The 21,915-nt window shown below is 41.6% G+C and overlaps 2 protein-coding genes across 3 annotated transcripts; one reads left to right on the top strand and one right to left on the bottom strand.

Annotated features, from left to right (window-relative positions):
• Window positions 1-288: 288 nt before the first annotated feature.
• On the bottom strand, window positions 289-4,529 carry zgc:153169 (uncharacterized protein LOC767799 homolog). 2 transcript variants are annotated; one of them, XM_048270136.1, is made up of 11 exons: window positions 4,416-4,529; window positions 4,074-4,187; window positions 3,703-3,841; window positions 2,925-3,081; window positions 2,540-2,585; window positions 2,187-2,225; window positions 1,980-2,068; window positions 1,525-1,540; window positions 1,138-1,205; window positions 890-994; window positions 289-398 (listed from the first exon to the last, which is right to left on the bottom strand). In XM_048270136.1, the coding sequence occupies exons 2-11, from the start codon at window positions 4,180-4,182 to the stop codon at window positions 294-296; spliced, it is 873 nt and encodes a 290-aa protein (XP_048126093.1). In that variant the 5' UTR covers window positions 4,183-4,187; window positions 4,416-4,529; the 3' UTR covers window positions 289-293. The 2 variants fall into 2 exon arrangements, with proteins under 2 accessions (XP_048126093.1, XP_048126094.1); XM_048270137.1 differs by having other exon boundaries at window positions 1,138-1,199.
• A 127-nt stretch (window positions 4,530-4,656) lies between these two features.
• Window positions 4,657-21,638, top strand: LOC125311294 (actin-related protein 2-A). The gene is made up of 9 exons (XM_048269190.1): window positions 4,657-4,807; window positions 6,995-7,105; window positions 10,329-10,544; window positions 12,194-12,266; window positions 12,487-12,623; window positions 12,822-12,971; window positions 18,525-18,670; window positions 19,030-19,162; window positions 20,065-21,638. The coding sequence occupies exons 1-9, from the start codon at window positions 4,760-4,762 to the stop codon at window positions 20,233-20,235; spliced, it is 1,185 nt and encodes a 394-aa protein (XP_048125147.1). The 5' UTR covers window positions 4,657-4,759; the 3' UTR covers window positions 20,236-21,638.
• The last annotated feature ends 277 nt before the right edge of the window (window positions 21,639-21,915 follow it).

Here is a 21,915-nt window from a genome sequence, read left to right as displayed (position 1 = left end):
CGAGACTGATGTGTTTGAGACTGATGATTCACGATTGACTCAGTGTCGAGTTGATTATCTGGGTGAGCAGGAGTTAAGTTCAACCACGTCAGCTAATTTGACAATAAGAATAAGCATTACGAAAAGAGTAGGCTAATTGTAGTAGGTTTATAGGCTTGCCTAGGCCTACTAACTGCACTCATGTGTAGGCCTATACCTGTAAATTATGGCTATTGGATCAGACAGTATACAGCCCTAAAAACACACACACAGGAAACAATTTATAAAGAAAACATTTAATAACAGGTTCTGAATTAGGCATAAGAGGTCGAAGACTGTGTGCATTTCTGTACAGATTCATATGACTGATTCCAAAATGTGTATGGGAACTCAACAGAAGAAGCAGTCCCCACCTCTCCCTGTGGAAGAGTCAGTGTTTAGGCAAGAGCAGATGGAAAGCAGAACCAAAGACATGCTGACCCTTAACCCAGAGTAAGCCAAATACATTAAGGTATTCGTTACCATATGAAAGTTTTCTAAAGCAGGTCTCGCAAAATGTATTATTTAATAGCCTATTTAAGGTGACACTGTTGGCAGAACATGTAAACACTAAAACATTAACTTTTTGGGATTTGGTGAAATAGGCTACTGCAGGTTAAAACTATTTTTATATCAGGCATCTTAAAGACAAGATTAGGTCTTAAGTCTAGCCTACATTGTTGTGAACATTATTATATAATAGGGCAATTCCACGCAAAACTGTCATGTCCATACCGGCAACACAATGCCATGGTATGGACGTGACAGTTTTGCATGGAATTACCCAATAGTCTCTACAAACGACCACTGTCTCTTGTAAAACATCTTTAATGGTAACAATACCACAACTAACATTATCATGATGTAATACCTTCATGTTCAAAGCAATCAGTCCAATCTCAAAGCATTTGTCCTGGCCGGTTTTCATCATGATGTCAGCAAGGACAGTATGGCAAGCTTCTCTGGGGGTTGATCCCTACAGAGCATAGAGAGGGTTTACGTCGGTCTATTTGGTTCATCTCATTGATAGCAATGCATTTAGGGATATTCATAGAACAATGAGATAGGAGAATGATAAATGACAAGCATTTTAAAGTTGAACAAAAATTTAAAGTTTACCTGTTTCATCAACTGCACCACGTGGAAGCTTGGGCAGAAGCACATGATTTTATCTCCATCTCCTGTGGCTGACATGGGTTTAAATACAAACACCACCTCAATGTAACATGTTATAACATTTTTCATGGAAATACCTACATTTCAATCTGCTATAGAAGCCAGTAACCTATGATCTGAAAAAAAAAAAAAAAAAACATATGCCTACTATAAGTGGTCCGGGAAGTACAGACTAATGACTTGGTCCTGCGAAATCTTACCGTCAGAAGGGTGCAAAACAAATCAGAGCTAAAATCTGTGAATAACTTGAACGAAAAAATATACAGAAATGATTATATACAGACCTGAGGACAGCATGAACAGTAATGAAAGTAAACTCAAGAAACTAACCTGCTGCTGCACCAACCTAGGAAAGACAGAATGTTGTTGTAAACATACTTTAATTCTTAAATGAGAAAACGGTAATAAATTATAAAAAGATAAGATAATTTACATATAGTGATTACACTGCAGTGAAAACCCTAGTTAATGGGATGCTATTTAAATCTATTATATCAAATGAGGTGTTGAGGTACAATATAATGCACAATTCACTATTGTCTACAGAAAATGTTGTTTTATTTTTGTAAAAATTGTAAAAAGTTTTCCTTTTTTACATCTTACTGGCAGGCTACATTGGGAATGTAACTGAAGCCCTCTGTTTACAGAGTGTATGCTGCAACAATTAGCTTCCACTATAATCAAAACTAGCTACTGAACCTGACAGCAGTGTGTGCACATAATGCATTGGCATGTCCATCCATGCTTAAAACTCCTAGTTCCACTTTTACTCACTGGGTACTTACTGTGCGGTCTGCAAAAAGGCCACAACCTGGCAGTGGAGAGTCCCCAACTCTCCCAGGGGATTTAAAAGGGGCTCCTGATGTGGAAACTCCTAAAATTTCAAGTAGAAGAAAGCTAAACAAAGCCAATATATTTAAAACAAACATGGCAGCTCACTTATTATAGAGATAAAATTAGTACTGGACATAGGTCTAGATGTCCGTCCTCACCGACTGTTATGTTTCCCATGAGGTCCAAGGCTACAAGTCCTGCGAGATTCAGAGTAACAAATATTTTAATTGATTAAAAATCTTTTCAATTTCTTCAGGGAAAAATAATACTACATTTATGTATTTATTCAAGCCTTAATCATTGCATAAAAAGGAGTCATAACAGTCATTGACAGTTCACACAGTTAAGGTTTTTGACCAAGTGTGAAGGGACTTGGACACCCTCTAGTGCATACAATGGTTCACTACAAGCACATCTTCAGGTTTAAGGTAAAGGATCTAAAAATTCACTATGGGGGAAAAAATCAGTGTGATGTAATGATCTCAGGGTAGAAAATGATGTGAAATCTAACCTAATGTATCGTGACCACTGAGCCCTTTCTTCTTCTCAAGGAATTCCTTTAAGAGAACACAAAAGAGAGATTCACCGAAGGCCTATACTCCAGCTGTATAATCATGAGCATTGAAAAGTGAGCAACGGGACTCCTTGACACCTTCCTTTACAATAATAGAAAATAACTGTCTATAACACAAATTCTAACTGATTACAAAGCAAAGAGAACACAGATTCTACTAACATTTACAGCATGCCACTGACAGTGGAAGATAAAATGGCTAATCATTAATCATAGGGAGTGTGTATCATCCTCTTTATAGCTGTAGTGTTTTATGTTGTGTAGTGTCCTTGCTTAGCCTGGCATTCATTATTCATACCTGGTTTGTAGTACAATGGGTTACCTGATAAGCAGAGGCAGAGCGGTCGCTTAGCAATTTGTCATTGGGCTCCACTGTAATGCCCTGCTCCACAGCGAACTGTAGAGCACCCTCTCCTACCAGCAGACTGTGAGGGCTTCTCTCCATCACCTTGCGAGCCACTTGACATGGCGTCCCCACCCTGACCCACACACAGATGAGTTGGATTAACATTCTGAAAAGCACTACAGGAAAAGAGCCTACAGTATGCCCTGTACTGTTGAGGACAATAGATTATTATTAATTGATTAAAGGTTAATTATGTAAGTAAAGGGAGAAAAATGGATGTATATTTTTTCATAATAACAGTGTTAGAAAGTTGAATGGTGAATATTTACAGTATGAGATATATTTCTTTCATGGGAATGTAGTTTTTCTTTGTGATTCAAATAAACCTAATTATTCAGGGTTAAGGACTAGACAAAAGCAATGATTTGTTTACATTAGATGTTGTTTATCAAAGGTCACCACAAAATGTGTATCAAAATGATCAGATCACAATGTTTCTGTTAAACATACATCTTACACACCCATTTCATTTAAATGCCTAATTCAACTGCAGAGAGACAACTGAATTATGGCAGTCTGAAGAATCGGAGCCGTGAGTGGAATGTGAGGACCTCATTGAATCTTATCTGGTTTTCTCCTGCTGAAGAGGCCGTAAGGTCTTCACCCTCTATTGGCTGAAGAGTAACTACACAGAGTCCAAATTTAAACCCTTTATCCACTGGAATATGTTTTTAATATTTTGTATTGCTCTTACCCTCTTAGTGCAGCAACAGCCCCAAATCTTCCAGGGGTGCCCTCCATTATTGCCGCGTCACATTCTACCACTCCAATGCTGTTTGGGAATCCTCCTCGACCCACAATATGATGTCCTGTCTCCCTGTCATTTTCCACCCCTGAAAGTCAGAGAATGAAATGGATGTTATAGGCCCACGGAAGGGTATGCGAACTTAAAAAAAAAAAAAAAAAAAAAACATTCACTGTTTAAGTGCCATATTTTGGCTGATCAAACGTAATTGAAACTATTTCTGAGGACCAGGTCACCAAGAGAAGTATCAATACAGGTGTTCATGGAGAAACCAGGCAAACCTGTTTGTCGTTGAACAGGTGCAGCAAACCTGAGCTCACCTGCCATGGCTCTCTCTACAACATCTGTGGCAAGTTGACCTGACAAAATCAAGTCCCTCATTTCCCTCACAGCTGGGTAGGAGAAAGCCCATGTCCCAATTGCAGCCATCACCCCTATGTTTAAAAGCATATGCATACAATTTAATAATGATTGATGCATATTCCCAGAGGTTACATTTTCTTCATTAATCATATGGGATTCTTAAAGCTCTTATCCAGTTTTCTTCGTCTTGGAGGTTCAAATGCTGTTGTATTTCAGGCGTAGGCCTACTTATTGCATTGATTTAACTGTCTCTTGAAATTCCTTTTTGATACTGGAGGTGTACATAACCAAATACTTGCCTTACAATGTCACAAACCACAAAGGTATTTTAAAATAAGACACGGGTCCAGTCGGTGCTGATTTCTACCTCTTCGTGCAAAAACGTCTCTGTATCACCTCCCATGTCAAAGCTATGTGATAATGTGACTGGGTTGTAGGTCTGTCATTCACACTTCATTGTCAAATAAAATCATTACATTTCTCTTTACCAAGCCACTATTTGCTATTATCTTTGTCAATCATGTTATGTAGTCAACGTGTTCACAACACCGGAAGATACCCTTTCTCATCGCCGGGGTGGCAATTTCCGGCTTGCTGAAGAAAGTTGATCAGGGAAGGTCTACTGGTTCCTGGATTTTGAAAAATGGATAGCCAGGGAAGGAAAGTGGTGGTTTGTGACAATGGAACCGGGGTAGGTCACGAGACATAATGCTGCTGGAAGTCGATTTTTATTCACCTGATTTTTTTTCAAGGTTGTTTGACTGGGAAAAATCAGATTACCCTAAAACAGGAAGTCAGTAGTGCTTAGCTAGCAAGCTAACTGGGTGGGTAGGGAGTGGAATGTGTTTGTCAGCTTGATAATAATGTAACACTTTCAGGGATGTACGCGAAACTTTGTGTACAATTTTAACACTCTGCAGAGTTTGTAACTTTTTAGAACGACAAAGTAACTAGCTGGGTGTTGCATTGTGTGTAGAATACTACCGGTTCCGCTCATCCTCTGTGATGTTCCATAGTCTAACTACGCTCATAACCAATAGTCTTGTGTGCGTAAAATGACTAAGTTAGTTTTTTTCTGATTATTCACGTGACTCTGAATAAAGTCGGATCAATGCAATTGGTATTATTATTGCTGTATCGTTAACATGCACCATATTTTTCATTTTCATGTAGCCTACTTCGCCTTCGTCCATTGGTCTTTTTTTTCTGTCAGAGCAAGAACGCTCATTCAGTTCTCTGTGGGCGAGGTTGCTAATGTTAGCTGAATGAGCTAATCTCTGCTAGCGACAACGTCAGCTGATGGACGGATAACAACATCCATTCGTGATTATTAGGACTGGCAGTAGCATTTCCTAATGTTCGGTATATTATTTGCATTGGTGCAATAAATGCTGAATTGCCGATTGGTTAATTTTAGTAAGCACGACTTGCCTATGGCTATGAGAATAGCCTATAAGAGCCCACTGCCATGTTGGTATTCGGACCTATGTCACCACTTTTTCATTACCTCAATAGGAGGTGTGTCCTCCTTTTGACAAGACTTCCGAATCGATTTCGCGATTGGTTGTAGTGAAGCGCTCATTAGTCAAGGAAGCGTCCATGTGTTTCCAAGCAGTTGTCAACAAATAGCTGTGTAATTTACAAGTAATTGATGATTCGTTTGTAAACGTATTTAGCTCCTGAACCCAAACACTGCTATTGAGTAAAATAGGATTTTCACACGCAAATAAAATATATGCCAGATTCATCTAGGATTGCGCTCAGATCTTCATTCCAGAATGCTATAGCCTACCCTAATGTCCGAAGCACAGCTTTGGGGGAAACTAACCATTTCCTCTATCAGACAGTTTCATTAAATGTATACTTGGTAGGTCAAATGGTCAAATCCTTACATCAGCTGGACTTGTGGTTCCTGCTTTGGCATGGCAAGCCTGTGCAGTCAGACAAAAACCTCAGTGAGTCTGTCTCAGCACAGCACTAGCATGTTGGCTGAGCGTGCTCAGTAGTGAAAACACTGGTGCTGCTGCCACTGCCTCGTCTGGCTCACAGACGCTGCTCTCTCAGGCCAAATGAGTCAGAGGGAAGTGAGATCAGCCGTTTTTAGAAAACCACACCGCCGCCTAGGCTGGGGCCAGAGAGCTGGGCCTGTGCTAAAACAGCTCATCTGAAGTCAGGGCCTTGTGAGAGGATGTGTGGTGCAGATTTGTTCAAAGCTGGCAACGCAAAGGAGTGGCTTGTGCTGAGACACGACAGGTTGTTTGCCACCTCTGCTGAGGTTTGTGTGTTTGTAGGTTAACTTTTCCTCACCACATTTCCCCACATCACATGGCCCCATATGTGGCCACACTATGATGTAGTGATGTTCAGCATTGCTTCAGACCATGTTTTACTGAAAGGAGCGTTCTGGGGTACATCCGGTATGCCTTAATAATTTAAACTGTTTGGGTGTACTTGCGAGCATAACCCAAATTTCTGCGGCTCACGATAACATATACAGCAAGAACATGTTTGGGGTGACAAGAATGTCTTGTTTATATTGCTGAAAGTGAGTTTATGTTAATATGGAATTGAGTACTGCCAAAAGTTTACTTTGCACTCAGGTCAAGTTGAAGTAGGTCTGTGCAGTGTCTGACCAGACCTACTTCTGTTGGTTTCTGGAGCCTATGTTAACCCTTAAAGGAGAACCGTCACACCGGTGTGACGGGAATGTTGGGAAATTAACATTCTAAAGAATATCTGGGTTCATTGAATTCAACATAGAATTTTAGAACCTTCAATTGTTGCGGAACTTAGAATGTTCAAAAACCTACACCTTTAAGGTTAATCACCTTCTTTCTCTGCCTCTGTCCTCTCCTCTCTGTTCTCTCTCCTTCCTTAGTTTGTGAAGTGCGGCTATGCAGGGTCCAACTTCCCTGAGCACATCTTCCCAGCGCTGGTGGGCAGGCCTATCATCCGCTCCACGGCCAAAGTGGGCAACATTGAGATCAAGGTAAGGGCCCACCTCTGCTTCATCACCACGTCCCCCAATATGGAACATCACCTCTGAAAAACAGCCACATTGTGCTCGCAGACTGTCGTCTCTGTAAAATCCTCCCGAGGGAATCCAGCCCAGACACCACTGAGGAACAAAATTGATCTCTCTCTCTCACACTCACCTCACACTCACACTCACACTCACACTCACTCTCTCTCTCTCTCTCTCTCTCTCTCTCTCTCTCTCTCTCTCTCTCTCACTCTCTCTCTCTTTCACACACTCTCTCCCTCTCTCCCTCTCTCTCTCTCTCTCTCTCTCTCTCTCACACTCAATCTCTCTCTCTTTCACACACTCTCTCTCTCTCTCTCTCTCTCTCTCTCTCCCTCCCTCTGCCTTTTTCACACTCAGACTCCTTCAGCTGCTCTGGGTTTCCATCGAACGTTTTAATGCACATTTTGATCATTCGAATGAGAAATCCTGACTGGAAACACTTGGAATTTGCATACAATCTTCTAATGCCTATAACAAATTGCTTCGCTACAGTGGGGTGGATTAACTAACTCTCGATTTGCATAGGTATAATGTGATTAAAGTTGAAGGAAACAGTTTTGCATTTGTTGCATTTTTATCTTCGTGTTTCCATAAACATTGCCCTGATAACCTTTCGTTTTGATCCCTCAGCTGTTTAGAATGTTTCCCTTGATTAGGAGATAGTCCAGTTTTTCTTTCACATAGCACACATAACGCATGCAGATGTGCATTTCTTGAGCGGAACTGTCATGAACACATTGACTATTGGCTTCTACACACAGTTGCGTGCGTTGCAGTGCTAGAGACGCATCCCATTTACTTTACATGGGCTCACGTCATCCGTTGCCGAACTGAATTGTGGGTCCGTTGCGTCGCATTTCTCCCGTCGCTTGCGTTAAGAAGTTCAGCTGTTACTGCACCGACAGACGGCACCGGCCAATCGACGGACGGCACCAACCAATCAAATTACGGTTATACTTCAAGTCATTTGCATAGCTACCGTCGAGAACACCCACTGGCATGTGTTAACTGAACGCAACTGTGTGTAGAAGCCGTAAGCGAATGAGCTGAATGGAAACCCAGCTTATGATACCCTGAGGTATCTCTCACCTGTCAGTCTCTCTTGGAATGTCCCTCATCTCTATTCTCTCTCTCTCCTCTCTTCTCCCTCTCCTCCCATGTTGAGATAGAGTAATAAGAAGATGGTAAGTTTGCTGTACCGTGGTGTGCCTCTCTGCCCAAACTGCCTGTTCAGGGATGTGTGATGCAGTGCTGTTCTTGTTAATGACAAAACTCTGACCAAAGCGCCGTCTCTTTCCTATCAAAGCGTTGGTTAGCGTTTCATGTACTTGCTGCATTTTGTTTGAATTCTTTGAACATTGTTTAGTGCTTTAGAGGTGTATTTGACTGCTGTTTGCTTTTCTGGGTTCAGTCGTCAACAGTTCTCACACACCCCCTCCTCCCTCGAATGTTCATTGGAGAGGGATTGAACACTCTGCGTTGTTTTTATTTAACACAACATACAAATTAATCCAAACTCGGGACATGGAATGTTCTACTGATAACAGGTGGTGATCTTTGGTAAAAGGAGTTTAGGTTATTTTTCAGATTTCAATTGGCTTAGCAAGACATTTGAGGTTAAACGCCATTGCCACTAACAGTTGGATATTAAAATCAAAATTTAAATAGGTTTAAGAGATTTTCCTTTTGTGTGCCTTAGTCAGTTATGACTTAGTTAGTGATTTACTTGTATGTCAAACAACAAATGTCACTGCAGGAGTTCCCCTTTCTCTGGGCCATAGATAGATATGTGACACATTACCAGATGACGTTGGGTGACCATTTTTCCTTCCTGTTCTGTGTATGTCCTTCTCCGCTTCTTTATTGGAATTGAGAAAAGTCCAATCTGGCCGTTAAATGCTTTTATGGAGAAATCTTCATAGTTGTTTAGTGTCTGATCATTCATCATCACCCAAATATTTCACAGATAGACAAAGCTATCTATTTCCCCTTGAATCTTCTGTAATAGGCAGGAGCTCATGGGACTGTTCCTTTACACAAATTTCACTTCTGTTATATGTGGTCAGCATCCAAATTTAATTTCTGATCTGACTTCATGTTTGCATTGCAGTTCATGCAGTGAGTTTAAGCCTCTCAAATTAACCAGATTAAAATTATTTCAGCATTGAATGTTATTGTCTCTTAGTAGTTCATTTACAGTATTTATATATACTTATACATACTTGAAAGTATGAATACTGCATGAAATTGCTGTTGAAGAGAGTCAGGAAGGATTCCCTTTGCTGCTATGCAGGAACAGTCAATGGCAGTGCAGATGAGTTTGAACGCACAAGTTGAGCACACAGGAAGTTGATCAGACGGCTGCATTTTGAGGACAGAAGCTCCTCATTGGAAACACATGGGCTTCCCAGACTAGGGCTTTATCAGTGCCAAAGCACACATACTGTGCACCCTTCTTTTCTCGGAGAGAGAAAACTAAGGCATGCAGCACCGGATGAGAGGGAGGTGGCTTGGTACCCCCCATGCAGAGTTTCATACGATGGCAAAAGAGATTTACCCTAATGAGGTCATTGCCGCATGATGTAGGTAATGGTCTCACATGAGCTGTTATTAAACCTGTCACTTGATGTCTCAAAAATTGACCTCATTGTAGACAGATAATGGAATGAATGGCTAGAAGCCATATATTTTTTCAGTGTGACTGACAGTGACTAATACTAAATTACTAAAACTGGATGCATGGGATTTTTGTCTTGTGCATGCTGGATAACTGGCTGGTTCTGGAGAAACCTTTCTGCGGTATATGTGCGTTCATTCATCCCATCATTCTGGCTGTGCAGCTTGCCTGTGCTCGTTTTGAGCCAAAATGCAGGCTTGAGTTGTATACCATTGCCAACACTCCAGAATGGGAAGAAGAGAAACTAGTGGATGTGCTTCTAGTTTTGGCCCCTATAACTCTCACATCAGCAACAATGGGTATAAAAGTTTCTAATGGCCTATTTTATGGAGATTAACTGACTTTGAAAAGAAAGTGAGACGTAAGACAATTTAACACATTTCTCCCTCTGCTGGTATGGCAACATTTGTTTTTTTCAAAGCATCATGGAAGATATCTGAATAGTCACATGTGACTATTGCCTCTTTCTCACACGATACCCTTTGACCTTTGACCTTTAACCTCTCTCAGGACCTGATGGTGGGGGACGAGGCAAGCGAGCTGCGCTCCATGCTGGAGGTCAACTACCCCATGGAGAACGGCATCGTGCGCAACTGGGACGACATGCGCCACCTCTGGGACTACACGTTTGGCCCTGAGAAACTCAACATCGACTCGCGCAACTGCAAGATCCTGCTCACTGAGCCGCCCATGAACCCCACTAAGAACAGGGAGAAGATCATTGAGGTGAGTGATTCAGTTATCTACATATGTGAACTCCCTTTTTTTTTTGACGTAGCCTTGATGACTTGCCTTTTTCTACTCTGATACAGTTTCCCCCTATTTCTAACTTCAATATTTCTAACTTCTTATTACTTCAATAATTTTGCTGTCAAAATAAGTCCACTGAGTGAGTGCAGACTATGGAGTTCAAAACAGTTCAAAACAATCGTCAGACTGACCGACCATTGTAACTGCTGGCCATGTGTGCTCAAGGTGTGGGCACAGATGCTTGGTGTTTCTTAGCAGTGGCACGTACCAACCCTCCCACCTGGGCCTTGCGAAAGTTAGTTTGAACTTCCTGAGCAGCATACAGTGGGGAGAATAAGTATTTGAACCCATGCTAAAATTGACTAAAAAGAAAAATAAAAAACATCTGTTAGAAATTGATCTTAATGCCTTAATTAAAACAAATAGTAAAAATCCAACATTTAAGGACACCAATTGTCTTAGTGAATGAAGAATGTATCGTAAATAAATAAATGTTCTTCCTTAAATTACAGGGGCAATAAGTATTTGACCCCATAGAGGCAGGCAGATTTTTTATTTTTAAAGGCCACTTATTTCATGGATCCAGGATACTATGCATCCTGATAAAGTTCCCTTGGCCTTTGGAATTAAAATAGTTCCACATCATCACATACCCTTCACCATACCTAGAGATTGGCATGGTGTGTTTTTCAGTTAGCCTATTAGCTGGTTTGATTTGCATTGAACCCAATGAGCATTTTAGTCAACTTAAGCATGGGTTCAAATACTTATTCTCCCCACTGTATGTCTTCCTAGTGCTCTCAGTACAGAGAGTAACTCGTACAATAAAATATGTATTTTTGAATTGAAAGGGGTAGAATTTACAAGTCGTTTACCTCATTCGTGTGGCAGAGATGAGATTTGTTCATGTTTATCTTGTTTTGTAGGCCTCAAGAATGCACATTTTATTCTTCAGCATATACCTTTATTTTAGAAGAATGCTTTTTTGATCGATTCACATTTGACTGACCTTGAGCATCCATCAAATGACACATCTGTCTCGTATGGCATAATATATTAAAGACAACAACCAAGGTCATTGGTAAATTCTCTAAAACTATGAATAAAATTGGTGAATTGTATTCATAGTAACTGACCTCCATGTCTGGAGCCTGTGTGCCATTATTGTGAAATAGTTTCATGAATGAATGAAAGACCTGTGTTGGTAGTGTCTCTCCAGGATGATTGTGTGTGTGTTTGTGTGTGTTTTTGTGTGTGTGTAACCTATGTGTGTTTAGCTTGTGAATCACACACACCCTCATGCTTTCACACAAGCCCTGGTGACTCTGAAATAGTCAATAATTCAGGAGTGCCTGACCGCACGACTCCTGACGACAGCTGATAGGATCTCTGTGTGACCTGCAGATCACCTTCACATTTTCTGCTCTCTCTGTCAGTTTGACTTTCTCATCTCTGTGTTTATACACACCCACACAACCATGCGAATTATTGGGTAAATTAGTTTCATGATTTGTATAAGTCAAGCTTCATGTTTTGACCATGTCAATTGACCTTTTCCTCTATAGGATGTTCTCCTTTCTGTGCAATTGTACATTTTTTTTATATTATGTTTGTCTTTTGTGCAGGTGATGTTTGAGACATATCAGTTTGGTGGTGTTTACATCGCAATCCAGGCTGTGCTCACTCTTTATGCTCAAGGTAGGATAGAAAGTATAGATAAATAAATATGAATCATTTTGCTGCATGATATTTCTCTTTTTCAGTTGAATTAAATATAATAGGATAACTTTTCAACTAGGTTTCATTTCCCCCATTGGTGCTAAATTCACTTCCAGAAATTCTTTTATCTCTTTCCTGCCAGAAAATGTATAAAATCTTCACTCCCCAATCCATGATGGTCGTGTGCTTGTGTGTGCAGGTCTTCTCACTGGAGTGGTCGTGGATTCAGGTGATGGAGTCACACACATCTGTCCGGTTTATGAAGGTTTCTCTCTTCCCCATCTTACCAGACGACTAGACATTGCAGGGCGTGACATCACTCGCTACCTCATCAAGGTGTGTGTGTGTGTGTGTGTGTGTGTGTGTGTGTGTGGTTACTATGTTACAGGCTTTGGTTCGTGTGCATCTTAGTGGGCAGCCACATCCGTTCAGGGAATGTTCGTTATGCTTTGGCTCGTGCATATGTAGGGCAGTATGCCCACTTATTCATGAATGTATTTTGAGTGTATGTTTCTTGCTGTGGTGTACATGCAGCTGCTGTTGCTGAGGGGCTATGCCTTCAACCACTCTGCTGACTTTGAAACGGTGCGCATGATGAAGGAGAAGCTGTGTTATGTGGGCTACAACATAGAGCAGGAGCAGAAATTGGCCCTGGAAACCACTGTCCTCGTGGAGTCCTACACGGTACGTACGTACATACATACACATGGACTTTCATCTCTTCCAGAGGAACCACGCCTCATGCATATGTGGTCTCACTATTCTCATATAATCCTGCTTTGTAAATGACATTGTTGAAGGAACACACCAACTTTTTGTGAAATGAGCTTATTTTCCGTCTACCCCAAAGTTAGATAATGGGATACTTACCCTTCTCTGTTTGTGCAATAACCCAGTCTCATGTCATTAGCCTAGCTTAGCATAATTCACTGAAAGTGAGTTATACCAGTTAGCCTAATAGCTAGTCTGTTGGCTGTTGGCCTGCCTTTAAGAAGCCAAGTGTTTGGAGAGTTAGCTTCAGCCAGTTAGCATCCAAGTTGGCCACTTGTTCGACATAATTTGCAGCCATCTGTAATGTAGTACCTAATTTGCTCGCTTGTGAAAATGTGCCTGGAAGTGAGCATTTTTAAAGATGGCGGTAGCCAATAAAGTATATTTTTTGCTAAGCTAGCCTAGTATCGACAATTGAATGAGTGTTGGTGGTATTTCCTCACTCCAGCTTTATGTAATACCTCCATATAGTCTGGACCAAACATTGAAAAAAGGCTTCAGAAAAGAGGCAGTATAGGCTTTTTTGAGGAAAAGTTGTTATACAGCATTTTTAGATAGTTCAAAGGGTCCTTAATACAAATCCACCATATAACATTTTTTTTTAGGTCCCAAGTTTCTCAGAATTTTCCTTCAAAAATGGATGCCTTGCTCTCAGGCGAGAAAATACTGGTAGATGGGGTAAAAATTTAAACCTTAATGGATCACCACAAAACTTTCCCAGTTTGTCACTTACATTAAGACAAGTATTTTGTATTACAAGTTTTACTTACATTAAGACTTGTATTTTGTATTACAAGTTTTCTGAAATGTAATGTTTAAATATGCAAATGAGGCTTAATCTACTGAAAAATGCGCTAATATGCACAAATTTCCCAACTTGACACGTACACATTGGATGAAGCATCAATTGCATTTTTGAGGAAAAATTGTTATACAGCATTTTTAGACAGTTCAAAGGGTCCTAAATACAAATCCACCATATAACATTTTTTTTAGGTCACTAAGTTTCTCAACTTGACACATTTCCAATTCAAAAAAAATTGGATTTTAGACAGTTCAAAGGGTCCTAAATACAAATCCACCATATAACATTTTTTTTTTTAGGTCACAAGTTTCTCAAAAAAAAAATGGATGCCTTGCTCTCAGTAGAGATGGGGTAAAAATGTAAACCTTAATGGATCACCACAAAACTTTCCCAGTTTGTCACCTACATTAAGACAAGTATTTTTTGTATTACAAGTTTTCTGAAATGTAATGTTTAAATATGAAAATGAGGCTTAACCTACTGAAATATGCGCTAATATGCACACGTTTCCAAACTTGACATGTACACATTGGATGAAGCATCAATTGCATTTTTGAGGAAAAATTGTTATACAGCATTTTTAGACAGTTCAAAGGGTCCTAAATACAAATCCACCGTATAACGTTTTTTTTTTAGGTCCCCAGTTTCTCGGAATTTTCATTTAAAAATGGATGCCTTGCTCTCAGGCGAGAAAATACTGGTAGATAGGGAAAAAATTTAACTTCTACACCACAAAACTTTCCCAGTTGGTGTCTTACATTAAGACAAGTATTTTTTGTATTACAAGTTTTCTGAAACGTAATGTTTAAATATGCAGATGAGGCTTAATCTACTGAAATATGCACTAATATGCACACATTTCCAAACTTAGGCTAGGAGTACTACTATGATCGCATCAGAATGGCCAGTTTTAAAATACTAAGGCGGCTTGACACAACTTGACACTTTGCTTGTACTATTATCAGGCAGGCTTCCTACTTGAGCATTGATAACATTGTTCGTTGCAAAGAATTTACTTTAAAGACGTTTTTGTTAGCACAGGACCTACATTGCCTTGTCTTCCGGTTGTTGCCATAGGTAAGGTCCAGTGTTGTTATTTTAAGGAAACTTCTTCTATACAAACAATGTTCCCAATGCTCGAGTTCATGTGTAGAGACCCTGGTGATCCTACGAGCAAAGTTTCATGTTGTGTCGAGCCTTCTTAGTGTTTTAAAAATAGCGGTGCCCCTATCGCTTCCATTCAAAAAGCCAATAGTTTGGCCAGGGACCAGATGATGACTACATCCATAGTGAAACGACAAAAGGCAGAATGAAACGGGACAATGCAGATGAAGATGCTTTGCTTGCAGTCTTGCAGAGGTTTGCCCTTTTCTCTGCCAACCTGTCCCAGACCCTGCAAAACATTGCAAACTTGGCCACGCAGGATATTGAAAGCGAGCTGTTGACAGCACCACAGAAAGGTCAAAGTCAATTAGATACATTTGTTGTTGAGAGGCTGTTGCACAAGTATTTAACGTTTGCGTCTTTGTTTGAAGTTAAGAAGTCAGATCCAAAAACTGGAAAGGTGAAAACTGTCAAGGCAGACCGAAACATTCTGCAACGCATCATTGCTGCATATGATGCAGGGCGCCCAGTCAATCTTGACAGCATTATGATGCATGAACTATTTGTTGTGCCCTTGTCTCTGGCAGATGTAAATGGACAGCTTCGTTCAGGTTCAAAGGCAGTGTTTACTAAGATTCTAGCTGCTGGCATTCCATGTCCCAACCACCTTGATAACAGAGACCTTCGGGATGAACCAATGCTACATACTTGAACAGAAGTAGCCGCATAAAATCCCAAGTAGGCTACTCTCGCTGCACAAAATAAACATTAGGCTGCGTGGGACAACGCTTCTCCCGCATAGCCTACCTCCTGGGAATGTATGAATCTTCAGTGCGTGATTTCGAGTGTTTTTCCCCCATAAGTAATTTAAATACTCGATAATGTAAATTTGCACATCGTTAAAACAACAATCACAATATTATCGCAGGCGATATATATCGCCCACCCCTAATTTGACCTTATATTTAATTTAAATTAAATTAAACATAGAACATTCATCTGTGGCGGCCGATTTTTATTTCGTGGCCCCGCCACAGATTAGTCAATGTATGGGAAACACTGTGATATAACTTGAAAGTATACATAATCCAGAACATTTTGAATATTTATTTTGCATAATTGATGCCTGATTATCCAGATATGGATTTTTATGTGCCTGGACATTTTGTGCTGGCCATTTAATGTAAACAAAAGAATGAATGGGGAAAATAAATGCTTACACATTAAGCTAAATATATCCACATACCACAGGTGGACAAGCAAAGCGTGCACCTGGGTAAACACTTTTGAGAAGGTGGTTGGCCACTTGACAACCATGTGAATTGAAGATTTGTTCACTCCTGTTCACCCCTGTTAAAGGCATTGACATTATATTTAAGTCGTCAAAAACTTTTTGTCACAATTTGTCATGTTTTATAATGTTTAAGCAGTATCCAACAGATATATTACAAACTACACTTAACTATTGCTAACATTTTGAACATGGTAACAAGTAGTTATACACAGGAGAGATGTTACATTTCTGAATGCTATAGGTAGGGAATTTCCCACGGCGGCCAGTCAACAAGAGACCTCTGATCATTCAGACAAAAAAGAGAAAGTATAGCATAGGGGTGTTGTGGCTGGTGGAGTTTTTAAGGAGTGTTTTATTGTTTCCAGGACTCCTCACAGGGAGATATTAATGTCATTCATCTTCTCAGGATCTCATGTTGCACAGGGTTTGAACAGTAGGGGGATTTCCTCTGTGGCCCTTGGTACTGTGCTTTGGATATATGCCTGAGCACTGATTGGGTGGTCTCATTGTGGGCGGGACACACCTCTGCCCCAGGGGCAATCTGTGATTGGTGTGTAGGCGGCAGGGGGGAGATGCAGTGCTGACCAACAGTTTCTTTCGTTCTCGTGACTTGACACAAAAATGATTGAAATTGAAAAAGCGTGTGGGTGGAATTTTCCTCCAGAGGTTCCATCTCTTTCTCTTCAGAAGTAGGCAGCATAGTAGGGAGATGATGATGATGATGATGATGATGGGCAATCTCACTACCTGGTCACCTTCTCTAAAACATATACAAAAAGTCTTTAAAGAGAAAAAAAAAACCTGCTGAGTGTTAGCCGAAACAAGGAGGGCAGTGTGGTTTCAGATCCGCCCTCGACCCGCCGCAAAACATCATTTCCTGTGCGGCCGAGCTCCCCACTGGCCCTGCTGCCTCCACCCCCGCCCTTCTCTGGCCAGGCTGCTCCGCATTTCTGCCTCTGGCTCCCCATCAATGGGCCCTTTATGTGTGCCCGGGCAGACGACGGCCATCTTGATGATGACTCACCACTGGCCAGTCAGTCCTGGATGTGGCCGCCCTCGGCTCTGGCCTATAGGGGTCTGATGTGGCCTCCCTCTCTCTCTTCATCTCTCTCTCTCTCTCTCTGTCTGTCTCTCTTTCCCTCTGTCTCTGTTGTGGTAGAACATCAGATTATCTAGGCGGAATCTCGTGGACTTTGATGGAGGAATCTCTCTCCGCCATGATGGAGGATGCCCGGGCCTGGAATGAGATCCGGGTGATTGAGTTTCTCCGAAGAGACTGGCGTTTCAGAGAGGATCTCTCTCTCTCTCTCTCTCTCTCTCTCTGTCCGCTTGCCACCGGACCCATAATAGAATTTGATTACGCCGAGATTTGATCTGGAGCACAGAACGGCATGGTCTGCATCACAGAGCTGGGCCAATTGGTTTCATGTGCTGTCCACATGCATCACATTCACTCATTCCATCCCCCACCCCTCCTCCTGACTTCAAAGTCCATATGAAACATGATTTGAGAGGATATCTTCACATAAAAGAAGCACCATTAGCTTCATAATGCAAATTCAATCCGGCTCAATCACATTTGAACATTGTCCTGAGGCACTTCCAGAACCTGAGGGCTTTAAAGCCTTTCCCAGAGTATGTTTGTGGTGGCTGAAGGCTTTAGAGTCTCCACAATTGAGAACCTTATGCAAAACATGGCTTAAAATGGGGGCTGTGGGCATATGGTGCATCCTGGCCTGTGAGTGGTAGAATGACAGGAGCAGGCAACCAAAGGATGGGGGCCAAAGGTGTGATGGAATGACTGAACTACGAGTCGCAAGTGGACCAGGTGTGCAAGGAACAGCATGTGTTTATAACATAGTAAGGCAAAAGTCAACATGTAGCAAAAGACAGAGCGCAACAAGGACTAGTATGTGCACAGACTGCATATGTTCAGGGGAACTACAAGGAACACTGCAATAACATAAAGCGTTAGGCAGGGGTAACTTTAAAGCTGCAACACCAATCTGCTCTAGATCCCCAGAATGGACCAGGAGAAAGAATGTGTTTGACAGACACAGTATTGAGGTGGAGTGTAATTTATATTTTTACAGACAAACAATACAACTCGGTAGTAAAGAAAGGGGGTAATATGACTAATGAATATGGTCATATTGTTCCAACATACCTTACCTGTTTCTTACCCTTACTACCACTTCTTGTCATTCTCCGACCGTCATGACCCCTGATTTTTCTTTAATTTTTCTGTCCATCTTTCCCACAGCTTCCTGACGGCAGGGTTATTAAGGTGGGTGGGGAGCGCTTCGAGGCCCCAGAGGCGCTGTTCCAACCGCACTTGATCAACGTGGAGGGGGTTGGAGTGGCTGAGCTGCTCTTTAACACTATCCAGGCAGCCGACATCGACACCAGGTGAGAACTCTTCCCCTTCAGCCTAGCAACGTCTAGCCTTAAAGGAAAGGTCAAATAGAGGGTGTCGGTTCTCGCTTCAGGTCTATTTTTTTCTGTTTGGCAGCAATTTCAGGTATATACAGTGTTTATTAATTCCTGCTAACCATTTCAAGTTGTGTAATTATCTCAGTGCCTTAAATTGTGATGGTACAGTAATGGGTCATTTTCATTTGGCTGCTTGCACATGCATAGAATGACGTGTATAAATAATGTTCAGTTGTTCTTTAGATCATTCCTGTTTTATGCCACTAGAGTTCCTTTCTACTTATGGCACCAGCCACCAAGGTCTTGCACTTAGTGTTCTCTCTTCCTCGTGTCAGAGCGGAGTTCTACAAACACATTGTTCTATCGGGCGGCTCCACCATGTATCCCGGGCTGCCCTCTCGTCTGGAACGTGAGCTGAAGCAGCTGTACCTGGAGCGTGTGCTGAAGGGAGACGTGGAGAAACTCTCGGTGAGTGGACTGCCACTTGGCACAGACGGCCTCCCCACACCCCTGGGTTCTGTACTCTCTCGTTCACTTTGAATAACAGTCAAATTATAAGAGAGAATTTGGGGCCTCGGACATGAAATAAATAGGCTTTTTTCGAAGTACTTTCTCCCAATGTCCTCTTCTGTAGTATCTTTTACACCAAGTGGTGCATGTGGCTTCACTGCCGGGCAGGGCATGCCCCATAATGTGGTCAAAATCAGCAGGCGTGTGGCAGCGAGTCTCAAGGCTTGCACAGGCCGCCTTCGGCCACTGCCCTGGACGGGCAGTCTTGTGGAAGCCTTTTTGGCTGCCCAGTGCCTGCGTGTCGCAGCCCTATTTTTAGAGGATCAATTACATTTGGAACGCAGGCTACAGTTAAAGTAGCATGTCTGTCTGTGGGCCGGACTGACCGTCTCTGCCCGTCTGTCCTCGCATTGTTTTTAAGGTAAATTAGAGGCTCATTTTTCCCTCATGTGTCAACTTTCATGAGGGTCCCCAAACAAGCCACCTGTTCAGCTTGCAGGCCAATGATAATGGATAATAATAGACAAATCATGTTGCTGGAACCACGCACACAACAAGGATGCATAGCATGAACACAGGCATGTTTAGATTGCCTTGTTTGCCCACATTGTTTGGAGGACTTGGGAAGGCTATTTCATTTAAGGAAGCAACAAGAGAGTGGGGGCCCATCACAGTTGGCGAATTGTGGGATTTAAATGGTCACACACACACACACATACACATGCACACTGATGTACTCGGACAAGGTAGACTGGTATGCCGGTGTGGTTTGGCATTTCTCTCTCCTGCTACTGTCATTGCATTCTTGTAATCGTGTGTCTATTTGCTGCCTCACCAATCCCCCCCCACCCTCAATACAGAAATTCAAGATCCGAATTGAAGACCCCCCACGACGTAAGCACATGGTGTTCCTGGGCGGGGCGGTGCTGGCAGACATCATGAAAGACAAGGACAACTTCTGGCTGACGCGCGAGGAGTACCAGGAGAAGGGTGTACGCGTCCTGGAGAAGTTAGGCGTCACCGTCAGATAAACCTACGAAAACAACCCCCCCCCCCTACCCTCGCCCCAACCACTCCTCACGGACCCACACCACAGCATCTCCTCCGATACGATACCATTATATATACGAAAACAAATATCTATCATTTCACTTCACTTCCTAAGTTCTGCATCTTCTTTCACAGATTCACGCCATCCATAGACAGAGGGAGAGAGAGAGGGGAAAAAAAGGGAGGGAGGTGTTGTTAGGTGGGGGGGTTGAGATTTGATATGTGGGTTTTGGGGTAGAATCCCTGTCTCTATTCTCTACTTCTTTGGCTAGGGGGGGATGCCATTTTACCCCAAATAGTAACCATAGTAATTGGACAAACCAAATTAACTCACCCATTTTGTTGTCATGATTACCACTTGTCACCCCGGCCAACGTGCTGGGGTTGTTTTATAGGCAGGCTTCTCAGAACGAGTGCAGGTTTCTCTCTCTTTTCTTGGTTTTGTATCTCTCTCCCTCCTGTCTCGGCTGGCTTATTGCACCAGGCATATTTGTCCTTTGAGAAGACAAGTCCTAGGTTACGGAATTGGTCCATTTGGGTGTTTTGAAGTCAAAGTGCGGCTTTCTCTTTGCCCTGGTTTGGGTTTGTAGTCTGTAATGGCCTCCAGTTGACCTCTTCTCTGACCCCTGGATGTTATTTAAAACCAGGCATTGGCCAGACCCCCCCCATCCCCCCCTCCAGAATCCTTAACAATTCCATATGAGGACTGTTCTGATTTCTGTGTCAGTGTCTTTATTATTATGATTTTATATAATTTCTTTTATAGAAGGGGATTGGTTTGTATGTTTTCTTCTGTTGGATGATGTAGATTTTATTTTCTTCTTTTCTTTACGGTCTATCTACTTTTCATATGCTTTCTCTCTTTCTTTTGCAGTGTATTACTTTCATTGTGTCAGTGTTGGGGCACAGACATTTGTAAAAGTCATGTGTTCATTAAGAAGATGTCATCTTCACTCTGACCCTTTGAGAAATTCCTCATATTTTATTGCTTTTTTGTTTTCTTTTTGAACTATGGGCATCTGTAAGGACTCTTATAAGGGGCAAGGATCCCCAGATTCTGCTATGGTCTGGTGTCATCGCTAGGGTCATTGGGGAGAGAGTGTAATGGTCAAAATGAAGAAAGGACCAGGTGTCTTTGGGCATGGAGATGTTTAAAAACCAACGTTGAGGTCTCTGTCTGCCCCTCAAACGAACGTGTGTACATTGAAGGCACTTCATACTCAATATATAACTATATATATTATTTTTTTTTCATAAATGTTCATCCAGTGCCAAGCGCAGTTATTGTAACTGGATATTTTTTGTTGTTTTGTTTTATTTTGTTTTGTTTTGTTCATAGCATAACTGCCTAACGCTGATTTAAATAAAGAAAGTGATTTATAAATTGTCATTTGTGAGTTTGAGAAATGAACATACTCCTAGGTATGTACTGCATTGCACTCCAGTAACTGGTTTTATACTGCACATACCATAGTATTGTTAGACTGTTGTGTCTTTAAATGTAATGTAGGAAAATGTGCCCTTGATTGTTTTGACTTGCTGTGATTGGGCAGTTTAAGGTAATATACAATTAGTTTATTTCATGTGTGTCTAAATTAATGGAAGTGTAGTCAGCTGTGTTTTGGCTGTGATAAGCACGCCACCAAAGCATTTCTCAAAAT

Source organism: Alosa alosa, chromosome 18, assembly GCF_017589495.1.
Source record: "Alosa alosa isolate M-15738 ecotype Scorff River chromosome 18, AALO_Geno_1.1, whole genome shotgun sequence".
In the NCBI taxonomy this organism is placed as follows: domain Eukaryota; kingdom Metazoa; phylum Chordata; class Actinopteri; order Clupeiformes; family Clupeidae; genus Alosa; species Alosa alosa.
Note: the sequence above shows the minus strand (reverse complement) of the source record. Positions and strands in the feature narration are given on the sequence as shown.

What these genes read in the sequence shown, in the direction of transcription:
- zgc:153169 (XM_048270136.1), bottom strand. Translation starts at nt 4,182, where the DNA reads ATGGCTGCAATTGGGACATGGGCTTTCTCCTACCCAGCTGTGAGGGAA. An exon ending in GCTCTGCCTCTGCTTATCAG is followed by an intron (nt 2,586 to 2,924) that starts GTAACCCATTGT and finishes GTTCTCTTAAAG; the next exon opens with GAATTCCTTGAGAAGAAGAA. An exon ending in CAGTGGTCACGATACATTAG is followed by an intron (nt 2,226 to 2,539) that starts GTTAGATTTCAC and finishes TGAATCTCGCAG; the next exon opens with GACTTGTAGCCTTGGACCTC.
- LOC125311294 (XM_048269190.1), top strand. Translation starts at nt 4,760, where the DNA reads ATGGATAGCCAGGGAAGGAAAGTGGTGGTTTGTGACAATGGAACCGGG. An exon ending in ACAGGGAGAAGATCATTGAG is followed by an intron (nt 10,545 to 12,193) that starts GTGAGTGATTCA and finishes TCTTTTGTGCAG; the next exon opens with GTGATGTTTGAGACATATCA. An exon ending in GAGACGTGGAGAAACTCTCG is followed by an intron (nt 19,163 to 20,064) that starts GTGAGTGGACTG and finishes CCCTCAATACAG; the next exon opens with AAATTCAAGATCCGAATTGA.